General features: G+C 41.3%; 1 protein-coding gene across 1 annotated transcript in view; it reads right to left on the bottom strand.

The window, feature by feature from the left end:
* Positions 1-865: 865 nt before the first annotated feature.
* Positions 866-24,612, bottom strand: part of LOC115091952 (pannexin-1-like) — a 77,558-nt gene continuing 53,811 nt past the window's right edge. Inside the window, exons 3-5 of the mRNA XM_029602338.1 lie at positions 12,266-12,486; positions 9,398-10,062; positions 866-3,050 (exon numbers count right to left, since the gene is read on the bottom strand). Of these exons, the coding sequence (XP_029458198.1) occupies positions 2,971-3,050; positions 9,398-10,062; positions 12,266-12,486 (966 nt within the window). The 3' untranslated portion in view covers positions 866-2,970. The remainder of the gene's footprint in view (positions 3,051-9,397; positions 10,063-12,265; positions 12,487-24,612) is intronic.

Here is a 24,612-nt window from a genome sequence, read left to right as displayed (position 1 = left end):
GTGCGCGCGGGTATCGTATTTTATATCGATCATACGTGCGCGCGCGCATCTTTTAAAATCTACCTCTCAGTCTTTAAAAAATTTTGAGTGAACATTTCCTATGAAATTGCGGCAAAGAAGCAAAATGGAAAAATCAGTTTTAAGTGGATTTCTCCCTTAATTCACATTCCTGAGACAATTTTGAATGGGATCCAGAGAAGAAATGTAAATCGCACATCACAAAAATGGATGCCAAATATGCTTTTTTTCAAGCATGACACATACACTGACATGCAGGCATCTAAGCAAATCATATGAAGAGAGATTCCCTACCTGTTTTTTAAACTCCTTAGCTAGTTTCATTTGCATTGCATTTTCACTCCCATTTGAACCTTAGAGGTAGCAGTACTACTATGAGCATTTTTATTCAGCTCAATTTGTTTTTATGTTGGATGAACATTTCCAACATATGCTGCCTTATCTAACCAATATTGGGAGAACAGTAATACAAGCCCCCCCTTGCAAGTTAATCGCCTGCAGGAAACTGCCCGCGGAGTTTCTCTTTGAAAATCAGGGCCAGGCACTCAACTATCCACTTACATCGAAGCAGATGCAAAGCAAGGCCAGTGGGCTCTTCAAAAGGAAATCCCCACACAAACGATCCTCTCTGTGCCCCAACTCCTCCCCTCAGCGTCGCCCACTTTCAAGGCAGCTTGCAGTACGCACGTGTCATTTAGCGTCCATCCTGTTAGCTGTGGTCCCAGGGGAGGGACCAATATTCAGACCCTGTTTTTACCCGGGCAAGTGTGTATTTACCCAGTGTAAATCTTTGGATTACTGCTCCCCCCCCTTTACGACCATAAATAAAGCAACACAAACCAAAATGACAATTCCCCTTTCTTTGTTTTATTCTGCACATGCTACATACATACAATACTGCAAAAATCCTGTCCACAATATCAAATTTATTACAAACGTGAACTACAGCAGACGGATCTGCACTACCAGAATCTGTTTTTCTTAGTTTCATTATGTTTCATTACAACATGATACGAAAGAGCAGCAGCATTATTAAACAGTGAACATTTGCATTTCTGGACAAAACCTGAAAACAATATCCTGTTATTGTACTTCAGTGCAATTACTGGTAGTGTTTCGCCATTTTCCACAGCCTGCTTGCTATAGCAAAGCTGGCAGCCAGTTCAGTTTAACAGATCTTGTAACAAGGGACAGATTTTGTTCAATGTTCTACAATACGCTTTCTCACCACATTTAGATAAAACTGAATATTAAAGAAACACATCAGTGGGGAGTAACCACTGCCCTGAAACGTATCCCTGACATTTCCTATGATAAGTAAAAATAAAGAGAACTTAAATTACGTCAGTGTATAATGGGGAGAGGGAGCGAGCGACCAAGCAAATAGAACCAGGGTCTGAGAGCCAGAAACCTGAGCACAATTCTTGCTTCTGTCACAGGCAGCCACTGTGCCCTTGGCCATGGCACTTCACCTCCATGTGTCACAGGTACCCCGCTCATAAGCCGTTTTGGGCAGGCGTTAATTACACCTCTTCAATGCTTTAAAAAATTGACAAAGTAGAAGCGAAAATATAGAAAAAACAACATTATTTAACCTGATATTCTGTTTCTTATGTTCTCCTGTACAGAACCTTAAAAAAAAATCAGTTACTACGTTTACCACTGTTACAAAAGTCAAAAGCAATTTTAAAATAAAAGAACTAAAACGGTAAGTGCTTGTTATTAGAGTGGGACATGCATTAATACATGGTATCTGGCAAAGATCCCACCACAGACTTAGGAGTGTAGGGGGACTGGAAGACAAATGGACACTGGACAGACTAGAAAAGGCTAAAACCAAGGTGAAATGAAATAATACACGAAGAACAGAAGCAAAAGAAAAGAGCCAGAAGAAGGAAAAAAGGCGTAAAAACTGGAGTCTCTCTGCTAGGGACAGGAAGGCGGAAGACAATTGGTCTCTCATAGACCATGAGATTGAAGATCACGGGAGGAGAGCTGGAATAGTTTTTCCCCAATGATACTGCTCATAGACATGGGGGCACTTTGTGCAACAATCAAAACAGTGAGCACCAACACCAGTACCCCAAATAGGGCGGCTATACTGGAAAGTCATCAGTGGAGTTGCAATGAGTGACTTTAGAGCTTTCTTCCAGCCCTGGAGAAAGAGCAGCGAGGACAGACAAAGACATGTTCTAACAAGGTCAGCTGTCAGACAGAGAGCGAGAGAGAGCGAGAGGACAAAGATTGTTCTACAAATGCTTCAAAACAATACATGTGAGTCATCAGTGGGGGCCTAAACTTCATGCTCTGTCAGCAGGCCAGGATCTGTGATAAAAAAAAACTTTGGGTCAGCTCATCTCCAGCAAAAGCAGTTGACAGAAAAAGCAAAGCAGTTTTGAAAACCCAAGTGAAAGACCCTTTTTTTAAAATTATTATTATATAAGACAAGCTTGGGGCATTAAAATATTGCATAAACTACATTTCAATGAGAAAAGAAATAAATACATTAGTACCTTCTACCAAAGGTAGCAATTGTTTAAAAAAAACAACCCAAAACCCTGCATTCAGAGCTCAGTGCATTAAGTTTTGCAACCAAAATGGTGGGTTTCACTGTAATGGAGATTTAAAAGAAAAAGCAGAATAATAAAAGAAACAAACAAACAAAAAAAAACCGAAAACCTAGCTTAAGTTTCACCATTTTCAGGATCCAATTAAATAAAAGTCTATATTCAGCTGCAATTCCAATTATCCAGCCGAGAGAACGTACACATTCTACTACATTGTTAATGGATTTTTAAGTAATTCAGGAGGTCTCCAGTTCTGTAAGTCACACGGACTTCTCCGTTCAGTCTGGTCTATGGCATCATGAATCCAGTGACCACAACATGAAAAGGAATCCATTCTGTGTCCCCTGAGGAATGTGACTCACACCGGTCACCAAACGGAGGCACATTAGCAAGAAGAATCCAATAGTCTCTGCCGAACCTTTTTATCTCCTTGGCTTGTTTTTGTGTCCTCATTAGGAGACTGATCTGGGAAGAATACAAAATGGAAGAAAAAAAATTATAGCCATCTGCACCGTAGGAAGCTGCTACATCATACAAGAAGCAGATACACAAAAGAAGGGGAAAAAAATTCCAGCAAGCCCATTACTTGTGAAAGCTATTAATGAAGTATCTGAATTTTTGAAAAGCAAAACCCTCCAAATAAATAAATAAATAAATAAATAAATAAATAAATAAAACAAAAACGAACACTCCATTTAAGCACATTAGCTGAACTCTGAACTCTTCAAAAACTAACCAGAAGCAATTTAATAATGTTCACAAATTTGCAGCCAGAAAGGGAGAAGATCGCCCCATGACATCCTGTGCTGCTTCCAGCACATAATTTTGAAGCACGCGGTGTGCGAGTTCTTTTTCTTGCTGATGTTTCGACGGCTTGCTGTTCTTTTGAAACTGACCACGGCATTTATCTGCATTATTCCAGGGCAGGCGACATCTTGAGAAAAAGGCTCGGCGCTGCTCACTGAAATCTTTTCTATGTAGGTACATTTGTAAAATCTTTTACTAAAAATTCTAAAGAAGAGAAAATACTAAACTTTAATGCAATTTTTTTTTTTAAAAGAAACCACTGCCCCAATTATTTTTTTGGTTGGTCTGCAACTGATTAGCATTTGTTGAAAAGCAAAGTAAGAAGCAAACTCTTTGATTAATAAAGGAGCATTATGTCCTGGAATGGAAAGATGAAATGCTTCTAATGCAGAACAGCAACAAGTCTTGGCTTTGCCAGACATAGGGTCCCATGCAAAAAAAGCTGAGCAATAAAACTGAAAGTCAACGTGCAATATCTCAATGCATAAGCTAATTTTTTAATTTTACTCCCGATGCAGTAAGCTAACAATATGCTAACACATCAGGAGTTCAAAAATACGACCAAACCAGAAAATGTGTGCAAAGAAGAGGCTTAGCACTCAGCAAAACATGATTTATGCACATAAAGCTATTTTTGTGCATAAATCATATTTTACGCGTGGAAAACATGGATTTGTGCACATAAACCATGTCTTCTGTGCATAAAATACAAATTATGCACACAGAAAAAATGTTTCGGCACAGAAACCATTTTTTTGTGCACATAAATCGTATTTTATATGTGTGAAATGTGATTTTGGGGCAGAAACCATGTTTTCTGTGCATAAAGTACAGACTGCAGGTCCCAGCACCGGAACGCCAGCTTCCGCCCGTAGACTAATGTAAGCCCTGGAAACTTTACTTCACTCGGATTAGGCATTAATGTCCTAAATTTAAAAGGCCGGCGTGCGTTAAAATCGGGAGATACGTGTGTGGCAGGGCTGTGCGCGCACCGCCGGCTTTTTCAAAGGCCTGTGGCCACGCATGTATCTCCCAGTACACGCCAAAGAACCGGCTACCAAAAAACGGGGTGGTCCGAGGGGGGGGGGGGGAGTGAGGCAGGCCGGGACAGCGCCATTAGGCGCTGCCCCATGAGGCACGCACCAGGATTGGATTGGCAGAGCAGGTAAGTTAAATAAGAAAAGAAAGTAGGTTAAAGGGGGGGTTTAGGGGTTGGGGTGGATAGGGGAAAAGGGAGGAAGGTTAGCTAAGGGGTTTGGGAAGTTCCTTCCCAGTCCACTCATTTATTGGAGCGGACTGGGAGAGAACGGGGGAAGGCCCTATTGCGTCGCCACATGCATGTAGTCAAATTCCACCCCCCCTTGCGCACACGATTCGGCACTTGCGCACGCTGATATAAAGTCGGGCGCGGATACGCGTGCAGGTAGCGGATTTTATATAATATGCGTGCGTCGACACGCACGTGTTATAAAATTGGCACGTCCACGTGCGCGCTGGGAACCGCGCGCACCTGGACGCCTGCGTGCGGGTTTTTAAATCTACCCTTAGGTTTCCAGCATTAGGAAAACACCAGGCAACTCAGTGCACCTCTCTGCCTTGGAGGGTGGGGTGGGGGGGTTAACAGCTGATGCCATAATTAGCAGGAAATTTCCTTGCACGAGCGCTCATTGAATGCACATTTTTGTACACACATTTTTTCATGTGCAAATCTCCTTGCTGCATCGACAGAAACGTTTGTGCGCAAAAAACGTGCGCACAACTGAGGGTTAAACTGTGCACTATACTGAGCACATTGTATTGCATCAGTCTAATATATTGTTTAAAAAAGCATGAAGGAAACGAGTAAACAAAGAAAAGTACTACTGGCAACAAAATAACACAGAGGCCCCCTGAAATGGGACTTTCATCACGTTCATATACAATGTACTATTCGCTTGAATTATTTTTGGTATGCCCGGCTTGTCTTTTGCTTATGAAATGCTGCTATTTTGCTATGTTAGATCACTCAGAGGCAGATTTTAAAAGCCCAGTGCGCACATCAATGAGGGGATGAACGCACAAGTCGACCTGGCGTGCACTGACCGAATTTTAAAAGCTGCCCAGATGCACGCGACTCTCCCGCTGCGCACACATCTCACTCGATTTCAAAAAGGGGGCGGGTTCTGTCCAACAGACACAACCCACCCCCTTTGTGCTTAGGCACCCCCTTGGGGTGCCTAAGCACAAATGCTTAGGCACCCTTGGGGTGCGCCCAGGTCCTCTGCTGTGTAACTTTATTTCTGCTATAGAGGATTTATAACTGTAAAATAAATAAATAAATAAATACCAGCCATTTTGGAGTTTAAAGGGTCTGGGGTAATTGGGGCGAGTGCAGGCTATTAAACCAGGGGGGATTTGGAGGACCTACCTCAACACTGGGCAAACTACTGGATGAACTGATGAAACTGGTCATGGCGTGGATGCACACCGGATTTAAAATACCCTAACTTACGTGGCAGAAACCTGATTTATATGACTGGGCGCACGCACACTAAAGCCTGTATGGACATGTATGCGCATATGTGCAAACATGTTATAAAATGGCAGCATATTTAGGCCTGTGCAGCTATATGCCTGCCAAAGTGTGCTTGTGCATCACTTTGAAAGTTGCCATCCCCTATGTAAATGAGCCTAAAAAGAACCGAAAACCATTTTTTGTTTAATTAAAGGAAAACTAATAAAATAAGAAGAGGTGAAGAATTGATGTGCACTGACCAGGAGAGAGACCAGGGTGGTGGTAAAGGCAGGATGATGCTTGAGTATATAGGGAGAAGTATAATCAGCAGGAAAAGGAGGAGCTGATAAACCCCCTATACAGGGTCATTGGTGAGACCTCCCCCTGGACTACTGTGTTCAATTCCGGAGGCCGCGTATCAAAAAAGACAGAGGGAGGCTAGAGGCGGCTCAGTGTGGGGACTGCACCAAAAGCCAAATGAGATGGGACCGCAGGACCGTGGAGACAGGGGAGCATGACGCAGGCACTTAAAATATCTGAAAGTGCCAAACAAGGGGCAAATCTTTTCCCAGCACAAGGAAAGCTGCAGAACTAGGGGTCATGCTGCGAAGCTCTGAGAGGGAAGACTCGACGACAACTTCAGGAAATATTTTTTCACGGAAAGGGTGGTGGATGCCTGGAAGGACCCTTCCAGAGGAGGTGGTGCAGACAAAAACGGTAATGGAACTAAAAAATGCGTGGGATAAACACAGAAGATCCATAGCGGCTAAAGGATAGAAATGAAAAAAAAAACCATTAGGATAAACATGTGCAAAGCCGCAGTTGCAGCCAAAAACAGCAGTGGTGCGACTTCATTGGGTCCGAAAGAAAGCATGGGGGGGGGGGGGGGCAAGACAGTGAGGGCCACGATGGACCTGGGCCTTGTTTGGGACAGATAACGATAGGAGGGCTGACAAACCGGATGCAAGACCCAAGGGGGGAGTGGGGGCTGGGTTGCATTTGGAAATTTTAGGTGCACGTCCACCAAAAACAGGATGAATCTCAACTGGGCAGAACGGATGGGCCATGTTGGTCTTGTGCTGTTAGAAATGCTAAGAAAAGGTTATAGATGCAAGGATTTGGGACTACTAAGGCTCCCCTATCTCAGGTAATATCCCAAGAGTTTGCATCCTTAAATATTCATTAACCTTATAGAAGAGACTTATCTCTGCCCAAGTACTTTGTTGGTTTAATTTATCTTTTTTTTTCTTTTTTGGCAGACTATTCTTTCAAATGGAGATCGATCAGCACTTTCTATTCATCACCAAAAGCACTGGGTTAAACCCAGAGTAGAATAAAATAAAATAAAAACAAAGAAGCCTGGCTGAAATCGTAATACTGCGTGTTCTTTTTATGAAAACACCTGGGGCAGGTACATAGAATAAGCCCGTAAACAGACTGGAACTTTGAAAAGGGTTCATTTTCAGCAAATCTTGCTAAATCAAGTAGAATCAGTTGCACTGGCCACAAACCTTAGTTTCTCTCTGCCTCAAAAAACGAATGCTGCGCTCAATGAAATCCAGAAAACGTGCCATCGTTTGCTAAAAATGACTGTCAACTAACAATAATAATCTTAAAAACTGGGGGGTTACTCGTGGGCTGAAAGCATACCATAGCTGACATAAATGTCCCAGGAATGTTAATTCCTATCCCTGAATGTGGTTATTTTATGTGCTAATAGGATTTTCAATGTTCACAAGTGACAATGGGTTTTTTTTTTGTTTTTTTTTTATTATGCCGCACTGCTCAGGTACAAAAGATTTTTATATGCGACAGGCATATGCTAAGACTGAAATGCATTACGGTGGTATTCAATGCATCTTCCATGTGCTATCACACAAAACAAGTTCAGATAACCGAATGCTATCGGAGAGGCTGAGTATCAGGAGTGATTTCCATCTCTGTGCTGAAGCAGACTCATCCATATTAATGAAGCAACCATTGCTTTCCACATTCTTTGACTGGTGTGGTGCAACTTCATTCTTCTTTTTAGGAAGCGATGTATACTTTATAGATCAGGCTAGTTCCTCTTCGCTGATGAAAACTCTTTGAATTGTTAATTTGATTTTATTGTAGTTTACAATATGCCTATAGCTATCTCTGGCTCAATTAAGATAATATGGTCTGAGGACTAAAAGGCAGGCTATAAGTAATTTTACATAAATAATAAATAAACCTATTCTATTCACTTTATAATTGCTGATCAAGGCACGTTTGTACAATGGAAAATCTGGAACATGCAGATACATTTATTAACCAAACAACAGAATTCCCCAATAATCAACCACCACAGTCGGCATAGCAATTTAATGTGCATGTAAATTGGTCGTTTTCTCCAGTCTTTATAGCACGTGGGACCATTGTCACAGTCTTGAGCTTCTTCGTTGCATTCAGAGATCTTTCACTGTATGGATGTCTTTAAGCAGAGAACATCTCAGCAAAAGGTGCATTGTCTGAGGTTCAGTGCCACTATCATGAATGGCTGAACTAGTGATACAGCCCCCTTTTAGCATGAGTTCCCACTCCAGGGTGTAAGTGTTTGAGTCATCACCATCTTTGCTATGGTTTATTGGCACCAGGAGGTAGGGATTCAGCTACTAGAATGTCTATTTTCTCTCTCTCTCAGATAGTTATTTTAGCATCTCACTCTACATCTGTAATTGTGGTTTCTTCTCTGATTTACTGCTTTTGCACTGCATTAATACTGCTTTTTCAGTTCCATTATTAAGGGGCTTGGTGCACAAGACAGCATATTTCATTAGCTTGGCAGTTCAGTAGAAATCAGTGTATACTGTGTATTGCTATCTACACAGTTTCGCATTGTTCAGTTCCCAGTTTTATTCTGTGTCCCCTCACCCACCCTCAGAAATATGTACTGCAACTTACATCTTTCTTTGTAATCTGCCTTGTGCTTTTCCTAGGATAAGGCAGAATATCAAACAGAAATAAACAAATAAACCTGCTTTATATGTGCATATTTGTGTTGGGGTCCTGCACCCCTGCCCCATACCCACCAATTCCACTACCTGCTTTTCATATATTGATTGTTTAGCAGATAGAGGCCTTATTTATTGCAGCCTTCCTTAGTTTTACGTAATAACTCAGCTGTTTCCGGTTCATCCCAATTATATCCTTCTTGATTTTAATCCAAGCCTTCTGCCCTCATCTCTCATCTGTGTTTTTCATAATTCTATAGAGCAGCAACTCTCTTTTATATGTTTCTATACAGTGCTGCATATGTCTAGCAGCAGTAGTAGTTTCTTGGGTATGGTATAGAGAGGCTGGATACTGATAAGGAATATTCTGTATGATTTTAATCACCTGTATATTGCTGGGTGATTATTATAGCTGGTGCCTCTTGTCTTCAGTTTGTCTACGTAGCACTAAATATCAGCCTCTGAATATTTAACTGTAGAACTTTTTTTTTTAAAAGAAGTATAGCAATTAAAATTTAAAAAAAATTTAATCTTACCTTTAAGTTCTGTTGCATTGTTTTCATTTTTTGTTTCATTTTTGCTATCAAGCTGGACAATTGCACGTTTTCCATCCACAGTATCTGTCTTTACAGTCCCTAAATTCAGCAAGAGTTGCATTGGGTCACTGTGCTCTGTCTGGCTTTTAATATTCTCTAGCACTTTTAGACACTTATAGGACTTAAGTTCACTAATATTTTCCTCAATGAAAAGGAGAAAGAGGCTTATGTCATTATAGTATTCAGAATGGAACTGCAGAACATCAAATGTTGGTAGAATTTCGTATACTTTAAGAACATCCGACCTCTTCCTGAATGGAATAATCAAGGTATACACCACAAAAGGCATTACCAAAGCATACACAATGAGGTTAATGTAACTAAGAAGCCGGAACACTCCTACTGCAATAAGTTTGCACTGAATTAATGCTGGAAGCGCCGTGTCGTTCTTCAGAATTCCAGTTCTGATATTGCACGTAAACTCATCAGTCAAAGAGAACAGATTGATGTAGTAGCCCAAATAGATGCAAGCTAACAGCATAATGATGAGTGTCAAGATTCTGCAGATGAGGTACTTGATTATTAAGTCCTTGGATCTTTTCTTTGACTTCAGATACTGCTCTACAAGGGGATACGTGAAGTGGTTTTCAGATATTTCCCATACACTGAAAAAGAAGAAAAAAAAAAAATCAAATGACTCATTAGCGTTGTCAAACGTTGGACATGTAGAAAAAGGCATATTCCACAGTCTTGGGGCAATGATCCCCCCCAAAAACATGAATAAAACCTGTCCATTCTTCTCTTGCCAGGGTCACATGAGGTGCTTCTGACAGCTGGTATAATCATAACCATTGTGTTTTAGTAGTATCGTGGCATGCAGTGCCCATTCCTCAGCCCCCTCTTTATTACAGTATATGGTTTACCCTATTATAAAAAGCTAACAGAAAAAGGGAAGTTAAAATATGGTCTTCTAATCTCGGTTTGGGTCTCGCCTTTCTGTGGGTGGAGCCCATACTCGATGCGTGTTACATAATCATCATAGTAAAATTATATACAAAGTCCTTGTTTTAACGGTTCAGCGAGACACAATGGTGCTGAATTAGCAGAGGTTTGAAACTTGGGAGCAGCAGCACCAATTGTCAAGACTTCATCCTTTGCTACCGTGCTTCAAAAGTAAAAGTAAATCTATTGTTCACCCAGCTATTGCTTGCACTGGTAAAAAAAAAAAAAAAGAGCCAGACAATGCTAGGGTTTAGGGAACTTAAATACTAGAGAAATGAACTTTGTAGAAGAATGCTATACTCTCGGGGAGGAGGAGGAAGCTGAGTCAGGGGATGATGATGTTAAAGACAAATTCATATATTGTCAGAGATCCTGCTTCAATATCAAACCTTTTCCTAGACAACTTTCTAAAGTGTCCTAACCCTACTAAGATTTCAGGTTGTCCCTTGGAAGGCGGAAGTGTACCCCCTTTGCTGTGACAGCCTCTGGAAAAGGGTTTGAAGAAGCAAAAGCCTAACACAATTTAAATGCTCCCCAAAGCAAAGCTAGTTTTCCTATTAAAAAAAAAATAAATTGGAGGTGGTTTATAAAAGAACTTCATCTCTTTTAAAATCCTCCTCCCTTTAACCTTACATACACACTCAGCATTCTGAGAATTCTCATATTTTTATTTATTTTACAATTTTAAAACATTTATACCAGAACTCAAATGTTTTTTTTTTTTCCTTCAAATGTATTTCTGGCTATGTGTCCCACTAGACAGTTTTAAAACCATTTCTGATTACAATAAAAGTAAAAAAAATAGAAAACCGGCACCAGGGGTCTGCTAAAAGGGGCGGGGGAGGGGAGCCCTGATGCTTACGGATGGATATCCCTCAAGCGCAGTGTTTCCCAACCCTCTCCTAGAGGCAAGATATCCATAATGAGTATGCATTTGCATCTCACGCATATTCATTGTCTACTTCCAGGAGAGGGTTGGGAAGCACTGGAAAAAAACAAACAAACATGGACCTGGCTGAATGCCACTGACTGAATTCTATCGTCCTTAAAAAGGCAATAATATTTTATGTTCTTGCACTGAGAAGAAAGATCTTTGTCCAAGTCATGTCCAGCACAGCCCCTAAAATATTTACAGTGGGGAAATGGGTTTAGATATCATAGCCATTTATTAGCCGCGTATGAAAAAACTGGACAGAGTGGCTTTATTGCTAGGTCATTGATCAGAAAGATTGTGAAGACAACGGTTTAGGCTGCACTGGGTTTTAGGCAACAGGAATGAAAGCATTTTCCAAAACGTTTTGGAGGCTTGTTTATAATTTCCATTCCATTCAAGAAAGAAGAGGCTTGACTGACACAAAAATAAGGGAAAAAACTAGATTAAATTAAAAGGTGATATAGGAACTCAAGTGGTCCATGAAAGGTGTTCCTTCTGTTTGAAGTGTACAGCAAAGAACAGTAAGGATCCAATGTGTCAAAGTGCGCCAACATTGGCCATGAATGTGCATAAAAGTGGTGTTTATTCTGCGTACTAACAGCAGATGTTAATGACATGCAAATGAGGCAGACAGTTAAGTATGCACATACTTTACCTATGAATGATATTGAAAAAATGTCTGAAAAGCAGTTTGTGTGTGTATTTTATTGCTGTGCTAATAGGTAATGAACTGTTTTACATCTCATTAGCATAGTTTTTACATTAAAACTCTCACAAATCAATTTACGCTCATCACAAGTGCTTTTATTACATGCAAACTAGCTTTGCGTGCACTAACTTTCAATGCACTTTAATACTTATGAATGTTACTGTTTATTAGTATAAGGTTAATAATTTGTTAAAACTTAAATTCCATAATAGTATAAGTTTACCTCTGTGCCAGGTTCTCTACTGTAGGAGATGAGCTAGTGGCCTCCTTTTTGTCTCCACTCGAATAGCTTTTAGCAGCTTTGATTGCTATATTGTAGGCCTTGTCTAGCTCTTCCAGGATAAATTTCAGGTCTGAGCAAAGATGAGGTGCAGCAGTGAAACGCCAAAACAAGGAAGGAAGGTATAACAGGACAGCAACTAACAGAAGAATATATGGGAAAAACTGGGGAGAAAAAATGAGAAACAAAATAAAGTGATCATATCCAATAAAAACTCTATAAAGCACAATGAAGAATTGTTTTTTCCTCTAAATTTCTGAATTAATGACACTTAGGGCCTTATTTCCTAAGGCTGTCGCATGCTTGCGCTACCAGCGCAAGCGTGTGATAGCTAGAAAGCGTAGCGCACGCCTGCGAAGGGGACAACGGGGCGGAGTCGGCCCCGGAAGAGAAGGAGTCGGGGCGTCACCGGGGCCGACTCCGCGAAGACGGCGCAGACAGCGAAAAGGTAAGGAGCCTTTTCGCTGCCTATTTCGCGCCGAATAACTACACCTTTTATGGTGTAGTTATTCGGCGCGTCGCCGGCAGCGATCACACCGCAGCTGTGCGATTGCTGCTGGCTAGCGCATGCCCGCCCCCCTGTTTCGCCCCCCCCCCCCCCCCCCCGCCCCTTGTGATCACCGGATTTTCTAAGTTCTGTGAACTTACGGGCCGATACAGTAAAGTCTGTGGGAGAGCGGGTGAACGCCCGCTCTCCCAGCACGCGCACTGGCCACTCACCAGTGCACGTGATGCAGTATTTAAATTAAGTCTGGCGGTAGATCCGGGCAAAAGGAGGTGCTAGGGACACTAGCGCGAACCTAGCGCCTCCTTTTTGACAGGAGCGGTGGCTGCCAACGGGTTTGACAGCCGACGCTCAATTTTGCCGGCGCTGACAGGCACGGGCTCGGAAACCAGACAGCGGCAAAATTGAGCGTCCGGTTTTCGGCCCGACAGCCGGGGGCCAAATTCAAAATTTTTTTTTTTTACTTTTTTTTCTCTTCGGGACCTCCGACTTAATATCGCTATGATATTAAGTCAGAGGGTGCACAGAAAAGCAGTTTTACTGCTTTTCTGTGCACTTTATTTTATTTATTTATTTAACATTTTTCTATACCGACCTTCAAGGTAGAATACCATATCAGGTCGGTTTACATCGAACAGGGGTAGATCAGTATAACGTAACATAACATAAGGAGCAAATTTTGTGGTAAGAGACAAGAGCAGAGAAGCAAAAAGTTACATAATAACAAGGACCTTGAACTTGGAAGCTGGTTCAGCTGGAAAAAGAGAAGCCTTAAGAAGGTATTAAATTAAGTACATTGTGATATGTCCAAACTAGTAAATGAGGTGAGTTTCTTCTCGGTGCCGGAAGAAATTAGCGCTGACCTTTGGGTCGGCGCTAATTTCTGAAAGTAAAATGTGTGGCTTGGCTGCACATTTTACTTTCTGTATCCCGCGCGCATACCAATAGGGCCATCAACATGCATTTGCATGTTGAGGGCGCTATTAGGTGCCGCGGGTTGGACGCGCGTTTTCTTCCCCTTACTGAATAAGGGGTAAGGGAAAACATGCGTCCAATAGCAGGCTAACAGTGCGCTCCGCCGGAGCCCACTGTACTGTATCGGCCTTTTAGAAAATCCGCCCCTTAAGATTCTCATAAATTTACAATACATTTCAACTGAATTAATAAATAACAGGTTAAGACCATGATTTTTTCAGTTTTTATTTCATACACAAGTCAAAGCATAAGCTATATGTATGAGGTATGCCAGAAAATATTGACTGTGTAGCCCAATAGTCAGAGAATATGGAAAACCTAGATCTGCTTCTTATATCAACCACTGTATAACCCAGAGCAAGTCGCTTATCTTTTCTGTGCTCAAATTTAATGCCAAATGTACAACACGTTTTCCCCTACAGATAAAAATTTAAAAAAATCCAACCTTACAACATCTGGCCATAGGTTGTGCTCCTTTGTACCATGGATACAAAATAGATAAAACCAAACATCCATTTTAAAAAATTAAAATGTTTATATTTAAAGTATTTGTATTTCTCTTTATCTGACAAACTTTCCACAAGCTAGTAAAAGCCAGAAACATTTTAAGTCTACTACTTGCCAGTTTTTCAAATTCTTTAGCAAGATTAGTTATCTTATTTTGTGAGATATAAGTTCCACTACTCTACTGAGGGCTAAAATACACCTCTTGTAGTTGTAATTTTGTTCAGGTTAGCATAATTGGTGGTAGAACCCATAGTGTTAGCAAAAATATGTATAATAAAGAAATTCTAAAATCCCCTGGCAGAAGCAAATCATAGTTCTGAGCACAAAGCAAAAGGCCATGCACTATAGTGCAGGGAGCTAGGGCGAAATATGGCAATGCATTCCCGGCAATGCATTCACCTCCCAGCATCCCCTCCCTGACCCAGGTACTAAGTCAAGCCTTAGTGGGAATGAAATCCTGAGGAAGCTTCCAGGATCAGGGAAACTACTGGGAAATTTGGGATGGGTTACACAGAGAGGCCAAAAACCTTCAGTAAGCATAGCACATAAATAATTTCAGCACCGAAATATCTCTGGTCAGTGTGACATGAAAGTGTTCTAAAATGTTCCAAGCTTTAGTGAATTACAATAGTCTTGAAGCTGAAATTCACAAATCAGGACTATAACATGAAAAATCCCTCTTTTGTGTTTCCATATATTTAATATCTGAGACAGCAGGAGGGACCAAAAGGGCACTGTGTACAGAGTATGAAGCACCGTTTCTTTCCAGTGAAAAGGTATGAATTCATTAAAACCTTTAAGGTATCTGAAGGTCTGTATCATATGTCCCCTGCACTCTTCCAGGGTGTACGTATTTAGATCCTTCAGCCTCTCCTCATAAATCTTCTGACTCCACACCATTTTGGGCGCCCTTCTCTGGACTTCCTCCATCCAATCTAATCACGGAGTGTGGGGAAAGAAGAAAATGAGAATGGTCATTGATGCCCACATTAGCTCCGTGCATTTGACAGGCCTTGATTTGTCAATAGGTACACTAAGGCTGTGCCTAGGGTGGCAAAAATATCTGGGGGCAGCAGGCTGGCTGAAGATTTGCTGTCTTCCAGTTAAGCTGAATCTCACTCAGCAGAGAACAGGCCTTTTGCCTACTGAAGATCTTTTCCTCGCCCAACAAAAAGCAAACAAATTATTTGGACACAAGTAAGGTTGAAAAACTTTTTTATATTATAAAAAATGGATATGTTTGTCAATGTACTTCAGAATTTTCAAACTTTTTGCCACAGAATCTAGCCCTGAGCTGTCGCAGGAAACTGTGGGGCTGTGCCTTAGAACTGATACTCATCATTGTCTGACCTTAATGGAGAGGGCTGGGGGGTCAGGGCCAAGAGGATCATCAGTGCTTAGGGGCAGCAAAGTTCTAAAGCCATCATTAGCATTTTACATCACAGCATTAAATCAAGATGAGTACTGGAATAAAAGATACCGGAAGGGGAAAAAAGGGATATAAAAACTTCAAAATTAATTTTAAATGATGCATTAAGTCTGCTGCATTTTTGCCTTTTCTAGATTCTTTAATGACTGCCAAGAGAGGAAAATTTGTTTCCCCATAGCAATACATATAAACTATACTTTCAAAGCTTCTGAAGTGTCAATAAGTAAAACTAGAGACAAGAAAATTCATGTCTTAATTTAGACCTCATATTTTTATATCTTCAGCATACATGCAAAAACAATTGGCAACTCATGCAGAGGACAAAAGAAAAAAAAAATCGATAGGCACTTCAGTGGTCAATCATCACAGTCCAGAAAGTCAAATTAAATACAAAATGTACTGAACAGTGAACAGCAGTCAGCAAGCACCAAATTTACTGAAAATATTAACACCAAGGGTCATGTACAGCTTGCATCTGTCCCTTCATAAATGAATTACAAAAAATTAAATGTGTGAACTGGCCCACTATCTCATCTCTTATGTTCTTAACTGGATGCAGAGAGATGATTTTGGTTAGCTCTGAGTTTTACATTTAAAACTAAATGGGGAAAGCTATGAATTGAAAATGGATTTCCATTAGCGAAGCCGACTGCAGCAGTGTAACCAAAGGACATAAAAGATTTCTATTTACCAGATCACGCATGCTCCGACTCCGTAACATGCCCTATGCTAAATCTCTGTTCTAACAAAGATATGGTCTTAACTTGGGCTACCAAATAAGAGTTCTTAAACTTAGGTAAAGCAAGTTTTCCACTAACATACCCCTCGAGCTTCATCAAAATGCTATAATTTCACCCATGATAATTTAGAATTATTGGAGAGAGAGAGGAGGAGAGAGGGAGACTCTCTTTATAAGGCCTTCATAGTGGTGAACTATTTATATTACTATAGGAGGGCCAGCTAGTAACTCAAAGTGAGGTTTTGGGGCCAGTTTTACATGCAGAGTGAGACGCACAAACAGCACAGTAGACCTCAATGAAGATTTGACGTGATTTGGAGTGAGGAAAGTCACACAACGATGAAATTTCTCCATGTTCTCGCGCTCTAGCTTGATAGAATCCTGGTAGAGAGTCCATCAAGCTAGGGCGAGAGAACACTGTAGAAATCTCATCGTTGTGTGACTTTCCTCACTCCAAATGATGTCAAATCTTCATCGAGGTCTACTGTGCTGTTCGTGCATTTCATTCTGCATGTAAAACTGGCCCCAAAACTCTACACCACCACCAAAACCTCACCTCAAGTTATTAGCTGGCCCTCCTATAGTAGTATAAATAGGTGACTAGTATGTGTGTCACCCCCAGAGGCTCTCTCTACACCACTCCATTCCCCCCCCCCTCCCCTAGCCCAAAACTGCCATTGGCAATTTTTATAACAAATTGCATTACAGATGTTACCACCAGGAAAAAAGTTGTAGTTATTTCCAGTGTTAAAAGCATGCGATAGCATGTGTCACAATATTGCACAGTGCAATAATGCCCCTCATTTTCATGAATCCCGACCAAACCCCTCTCCAATCCCTCCCTTTTGAAAAGTTTGCATTCGAGCCATGCAATACCGTAACTATCGCATGCGTTATGACATTAACACGTTATCGTGAGCTTTAATGCCATAACACATTTTGATGAATGACCCTGATAATGAGCCTTTATGCTAATTAGCCACCAACAGAAGGGAGATGGAACCTACAATGCATGCTAACACTGAACGCACCTTTGTGAATAGGGATGTTAGTGGCCAAATAAAGTGCATAGATTAGGAGTGTGCATTCATTTGCAACGCATTGGCAATCTGCAATGTATAGGTCCATATTCAATGTATTCGTGGGTTCACAAAACGTATCGCGATCCCCCACGAATAAAACATATCATACATTTTATTCTTTCGGCGCGCTCGCAGTGATTTCTTAGTGGCCGTTTGAAATAGGAGAACACCATTTGGGTGTATCTATAGCCAAAAACCAGCCCTTTCCTGTGAGTCATCAGTGACCTCTCAGCCCTGTCACAGAGTGGGTCGGACAGGTTGGCAAGGAGACCAGAATGCAACGTATCAGCGGTAAGAATTTTGGCAATGCAGCCAATCGTGTTCTCACTCAGTGCTCGGTGATGCTTTTACTGATGACCCAGCACTATATATACTTAAGCACTAGAGATGTGAATTGGAACCAGAATCGGATCCGATTTCAGTTCCGATTCACATCTCTATAGATGTGAATCGGAACCAGAATCGGATCCGATATCAGTTCCGATTCACATCTCTATTAAGCACATGGCGTGCCACGCACTTTCTTTGCAGGGGTGGTCTGGAGAGGTGGTCTGCGGAAGGTGGCTGCACTCAGAGCTAGTCTGAGTTCTCAAATCTGTATTCAATTGCTAGCTAGGCTAGCTACTTCAATAGAAAAACATATTTGTTCTGCATTTGGCTGCAGTGCCAGCTACTAGCCCTGTTTTTTTTTTACTGCAAATGTTCTTATTGATCTGAGACAGTTTCTCTGTGCCACTGAGAGAAGCTGCTAGCACTAGCAGTGGCATTTTGCTGCTTATTTTACCCCCTGGGGTTGGTTGCAAGCAGCATTTGGATGTTGTGGGTGGGAGATATATTCAATTTCTAGCTAATTTGACAGAATTGCTATTGGAAAAGATTGCAACCACCTGTTTCTGACCCTGTAGTTTTGGAGGTGAGGGAAGGGGAGGCTGAGTCATGCAAGACAAAATGTCGATACCCAAAAGCAGCAGTGGGACAGCAGTCTCGACTTAGCGTTGACAATGTAGCGCAGGCACTGTTTGCTTCTGATTCCGATGAAGAATCATCTTGTGTGGGATTCTCATCAGAAATGGGAAAAGTAATAGCTGACGAAGTTTTAGGAGGATTCGTTAGTCCTATCTTAGCCTCCACTTCAGTGCAGCAGGGGACAGATGAAATGGATGAGGAGGAGGAGGAAGAGCAGTCAGCGCAGGCACAGAGTGTGACTGATGCCCCTGGTATTGCTTCTCAGGGTGCACCCACTACTTCAACTCCGGTGCCAGCATCCACCCCCAAGGCTATACAGAAAGGATATCATGAGCCCTCACTGATCAAGGCTGGCACCAGAGTTGATGGAAATGCTAGTTTTCTTGAAAATAAACCTGCCTTTGCTTGGGTTTCCAAATTTTCCCTGTGAATGGCAAGATCAATAAAATGCTGTGCCTGTCCGTCCACTGTCCAGGCCGTACGTCCCTAAAAGGGCCTGACCTTGAATGCTGTGCCTGTCTGTCCAGGCCTTATGTCTCTATGAGGGTTTGACCTCTAGTGCTGTGCCTGTCCGTCCAGACCTTATGTCCCTTAAAGTGTTTGACCTCTAATGCTGTGCCTATCCGTCCAGACTTTATGTCCCTTAAAGTGTTTGACCTCTAATGCTGTGCCTGTCCGTCCAGGCCTTATGTCTCTATGAGGGTTTGACCTCGAATGTGTGCCTGTCCATCCACATTTGGAATGTAAGAACATAAAAAGCTGACTTCAGTTCTTGCTTCACAAATGGCAGTTTCTATTGCTCTAAAAGCATCCTCTGTTGAATTATCTTTCACTAATGGAAAAGATGCCATTTTCTTCTGGCAGTGTACCAGTTCAAGAAGAAGTGACAGATCAAACCACAACATACCTGCACAAAGGAAATCCTCTAATGCTGTCCAGGTCTTATGTCCCTAAAAGTGCTTGACCTCGAATGCTGTACCTGTCCATCCAGGTCTTATGTCCCTAAAAGTGCTTGACCTTGATTGCTGTGCCTGTCCATCCAGGCCTTATGTCCCTGAAAGTGCTTGACCTCAAATGCTGTGCCTGTCCGTCCAGGCTTTACATCTCTACGAGGGTTTGACCTCTAATGCTGTCCGTCCAGGCTTTACATCTCTACGAGGGTTTGACCTCTAATGCTGTGCCTGTCCGTCCAGGCTTTATGTTCCTAAAAGTGCTTGACCTCTAATGCTGTGCCTGTCCGTCCAGGCTTTACATCCCTAAAAGTGCTTGACCTCTAATGCTGTGCCTGTCCATCCAGGCTTTACATCTCTATGAGGGTTTGACCTCGAATGCTGTGCCTGTCCATCCAGATTTTACGTCTCTATGAGGGGTTGACCTCGAATGCTGTGCCTGTCCATCCAGGTCTTATGTCCCTAAAAGTGCTTGACCTCGAATGTTGTGTCTGTCCATCCAGGCCTTATGTCTCTACGAGGGTTTGACCTTGAATGCTGTGACTGTCTGTCACCCAAATATAAAAAAAACTCTCAAAGTTGCTCATGTGAAAACAGACCTCACACAATACCCCAACCCATTCAATAATCAATCAAGTAGGTCTCCCCTCTAATGGGCTGGAAGTGAATAAGGTTGCTAGGTGGTTCTTTCTTAATTCCCACAGACAAACAGAAAATATCTTCACACTGAACTTAGCTGGCTTTTACATTTATTGTCCCAGTAAATTGAGTATATATAATAATATAGGACTAATAAAAATTGCAATGTAAATCAAAACCAAAGAATATCTATATATATTTATATTGCAGTGGAGCAGTCCAAACTCTTAGGACATAAACGCTGGAACACTGGCATGTCATGAACATCTTGCGTACTGCCAGTATTGAGGCGCTGGTCTTGTGAGGTGGGTTTATATAGAATATCTTGTTCTTTGTCTGAATTTTCTCACCAATTCCCAGCCATAAATCATGCTTTGCCATAGTCTAAGTACCTTGGAGCTCTTTTCTTGTTCTGATGATTGCTCCCCGGAAGTTTCATCAGAATTGATAAGAAAACCCTAATTCTGCAGCCAAAAATAGGCTGCAAGTACTTCCCCCATTGACTTTAATGGGAATTGGAAAACGAATAAAACTTATCAACGGATCGGGATTTTTCCCCATTGAACGAATACAACGTATGTGTCCCGATGAATAGAATACCGAATCGGACGAATACGTCCCTTCTGCACATCCCTAGCATAGATAGCAAGGTTCGGAAAGAGCCACACCTTCTGGCTCCTGGCCCGGACTGCCACTGCAGGGGGAGGGTTGTACACCTGGGGAAATTTCCTCCCCTCCAAAATAGTCATGCAAGAAGGCTCATGTTATGTTCCTCAGCAGAGACTAGTTCCAACTGAGCTGGAAGCACAAAAGGGAAAGTAAGGAAGTGCTGGAGCAAAAACAAACATTAAATGATGCATGTTGTGGGTATTAAAATACATCTCAGGGAGGGGTACAAACTGGGTGTAAGCCAAATTTTTAGAAGTTGGGGTAAACATGATTTTTTTCCCTCTGTTTTTATTTTGCTTTGTTGGGTTCTTTAGGCAGGGGCAAGGGATAGTTTTGTTCACTTACGTTCTTTTTGCTTTGTCTATTTTTTTTTTTTTAATTTCCTTTTTGTTTTCGATTTTCCTCTTTTATCTTCATTTTTCACTTTGTTTTGTCTGCCACTTTTAGAATTTTGTTTACATATTTGAATTTATTTCTTTGTTTTTACTTCTCCCTCCCTGCAACCTCTCTTCTGTATGGAACCCTTCCCAGGTCACAGCTGCAACGGCTCTTCCCAGGCTCACCAAATCGTCGGCTTTTCGCATTAGGGCTCCTGCTCGCTGTAGCAGCTCCTCGTGGGCTCGAGCCAGTAGAAGGTGCCAGGCACCAAATTATAGGCATCTGGGCATTTTCCACCCTTGATTATATTTAGATGGAAAATTTAAAAGTGACTTCCACAGGTAGAAAGGCAATTTTTATTTCTGGACTGAAGTGAAATGGAAGGAGGCTATGATATTTATTAATGAACAACAAAACGTTTTTCAGACATAGGATGTTCCAAGACTAGCCTCAGCCTCTGAGAAATACAGACAATATCATTAGGTGCTACGGACAAGCCAAATAAAAAAACAAGATATGGTCTTACAGCGCCATCTGCCTGTCACCAATGTGCAATTTCTTAACCATGATGTAACTTTGAAATACTGAAGGTTTTGCTACTGAAGATCAAGGCAGGATGTTATTCCCAATCCTAACAATTAATCAACAACCTGCAGTCCCATGCAAAGGTGACTCAAAAAGGGTTAGCAAACCACAGCCAGAAAGCAGTCCTGATGATTCAAATTATATAATAAATATCTTTTTTTTTTTTAAAAAGTGATTGCTATTCTTTTACCATTTTATTACTATGACCACTCTTATTCATTAGACTAACTGATTAATTCACATAACCTTTCATCCCCCATTTCAAATTAGGAGGGAATGCTATGTCTAGAAATGGACATACATGGGGACCACTTTTGCCCTATTGTGGAGAAATCTCACACATTTTGCTCAAAATATACAGTTATAGCTGCTTGTCCTCATGCAATTTTAAAATCAGATTGTAATGTTTTACTTTTAGTCTGTATATATGTGTGAAAATAAGATTATGAATGTTTTGATGTAAATCGCCGTGTACTGCCCATGAAATGTGTGGGTTATAAACTGTAATAAATAAATCAATCTTGCAGGTGAATATTATGAGACCACTGTGCAGCTCTCCTAAAGGTGTCAAACTTTTTCTCCTCTGTCAATAGACATCCTTCTGGATCAAGCATCGCTGCTACGTACAACTAAAATTCTAGGGATGATCCTGGATTCTGACTTCACCTTTAGGTTGTATGTTTCTTCCTTTCACAAAATATGCCCCCAGTTCTTTTCCCCCTGTGATTTGCATATGTCTTTTGCAAGCTCTTGTAATACATTGCCTTGAAAGAAAAAAAACAAAAAAAAAACATGGCTTCTGGTTGACCTACCAACAAACCATGTCCCATTTATCAAAAAAAATAATAAAATTAACCACTGCCATCACAATTATTGATCCACCTGGCTACCCCCCATATTTTGAAAACATCACGCCTTATCTCCATCAGCTTCAAAATTACAGTTCTCTCATCTGTCACCATCTGTCTTTTCTGCACTCCAGCAGATTTATTCCCAATATAAAAACCAAGGTCAAAATGCTGTTAATTATATGACCTAGCTCAAAACTAGTGAAACAAACTCCTCCTGCATGTCTCAAGCCTTACCTGTTCTTTCATCTGTCACGGCCTTATTTTGAAAAAGGAATGTTAGTTGTTTTTATGTTCCATTAATTTAGCCTCATGTGCCGCTCTTGAAAAAAAATCTGCCTGATCTTAACTATGATCAAATGGTCTGCTGTCATTCAGGGCTAGTTGGAATGTAACACTATGCCCTCAATGCATTTTTTTACATCATGCTGGGCTTTGGACAAAATCTGGCTTACATTTCAGTACCTGAATGTAATGCACTTTGAAGCTCTGTGAAAAGTGGAATATAAATCTAAATAAAAGAAACAAAATAAATTAATTAATTAAAAAAAAATTTGTTTACCCTAACCACTCCCTGCCTTTGATGGACTAGAGGGATGGGGAAGGCAAGCCAGCTTTTATTTTATTTTATTCCAACGCTCCCGCTGATGCAAACGTGCAGGGAGAGAGGCAGGCTTTTCCTTGGCTCCTTGCAGCTGGATTGGCAGAGGGATGCATGTCTTCCTGTAAGGTCCCGAGTGGGGAGAGAGGCAGGCCTTTTCCCTCAGTTCCCTGCAGCTGGCGGGACAGATGGGGAGGCTGGCAAGGCTCTCTCCATCACCCGCAGTGTTGTACATCAAAAAATGGTTTAAGCACATAAGCAAAGCTGTCACATTTTTGCCTATAATGGGGATTCTTAGAGGCCCTTTAACCTATTTCTACTACTAATAAATATTGATAATATTGTCGGAGTGGTCAAGTTAATGGCTGCCGCTGGTGGTACAGCAGTTTATTTCAGTAGTACAGCAAGGTAGTGCAGCTTTAAAAGTGAACATTAACCTACAAGAATGTGTTTTTTATGTCTTATGGTTTAATATGAAGCAGGTTTCTTAGATTCATCATTAATTTACTTAGCCTCACTTTTGCTTTTTAGAATTTTTGATTAAGGGTTCTCTATTGCAGGTCCAACATCATATGCACCTAACTAGAACTTTTTTTTTTTTGTTCAAAAGCAACAGACCATTCTATTCATTGCCTCATTTCGTCATATTTTATAATCTTTGGTCCTCTTATTCAGATACCATCTTCCCTGCATAACTTAATTTTCAATAGGACTACTTTTTGTACATTTTGCAGCTGCCTGGGAAAATGATGTGTTCTCTCCAGCTTGAGCATCACCTTTGTTCACTGGTTACTGGATGTAGACACCCCTTTCCGGCAACGTTGTTGGTCTGGACCCTCCTCAGAGACCAGTTCCGAGCAATAGCTACAAGTTATGTAGGTGCTGGAGAAAAAAGGACATGGGACTTCTGTTTGAATGTTTGATTCATCATCTTGCAGAAAACAACAGGCAAGCAGTTGTCAAGAAAAGTGACTGTCTTGAGAAACAGAAAGAAGAAATCAGTGCGAGAAGTATATGAGATACACAGGAGAGAAACTCAGATAAAAGTATTCTATGCCTAGAGGCCATCTAGCAATGGAAAGGAAAAATCCATCAGTCCTTATCAGTGGAAACCCAACTCCAGACTGCATTCTCAGCATGTGGTGCCTCTAGGGTCTTCTCAATCCTGGACTTTATTTCATAAAGGAAATTACATTGCCTTCTCGGACTGATATCTAATTATTTGAAATTCCTGATATGACAATAATTTAAAGAAAACCTGCATGTTATGCCAAATCTCAATTGTCATCAGGGTAACCAGTCTACAGAAACCTTCGGCCTTAACATCCAAGCTGGCATGCCCTGACTTTATGGCTGTCTGCCCAATGGGTATGCATGTGTGCAATACTGGTTCAAATTTATGCAAATCAATATAATG

The sequence above is a fragment of the Rhinatrema bivittatum genome, chromosome 5, assembly GCF_901001135.1.
Source record: "Rhinatrema bivittatum chromosome 5, aRhiBiv1.1, whole genome shotgun sequence".
Lineage (NCBI taxonomy): Eukaryota > Metazoa > Chordata > Amphibia > Gymnophiona > Rhinatrematidae > Rhinatrema > Rhinatrema bivittatum.
The sequence above is the reverse complement of the archived record's forward strand: the minus strand, read 5'-3'. Positions and strand labels throughout refer to the sequence as shown.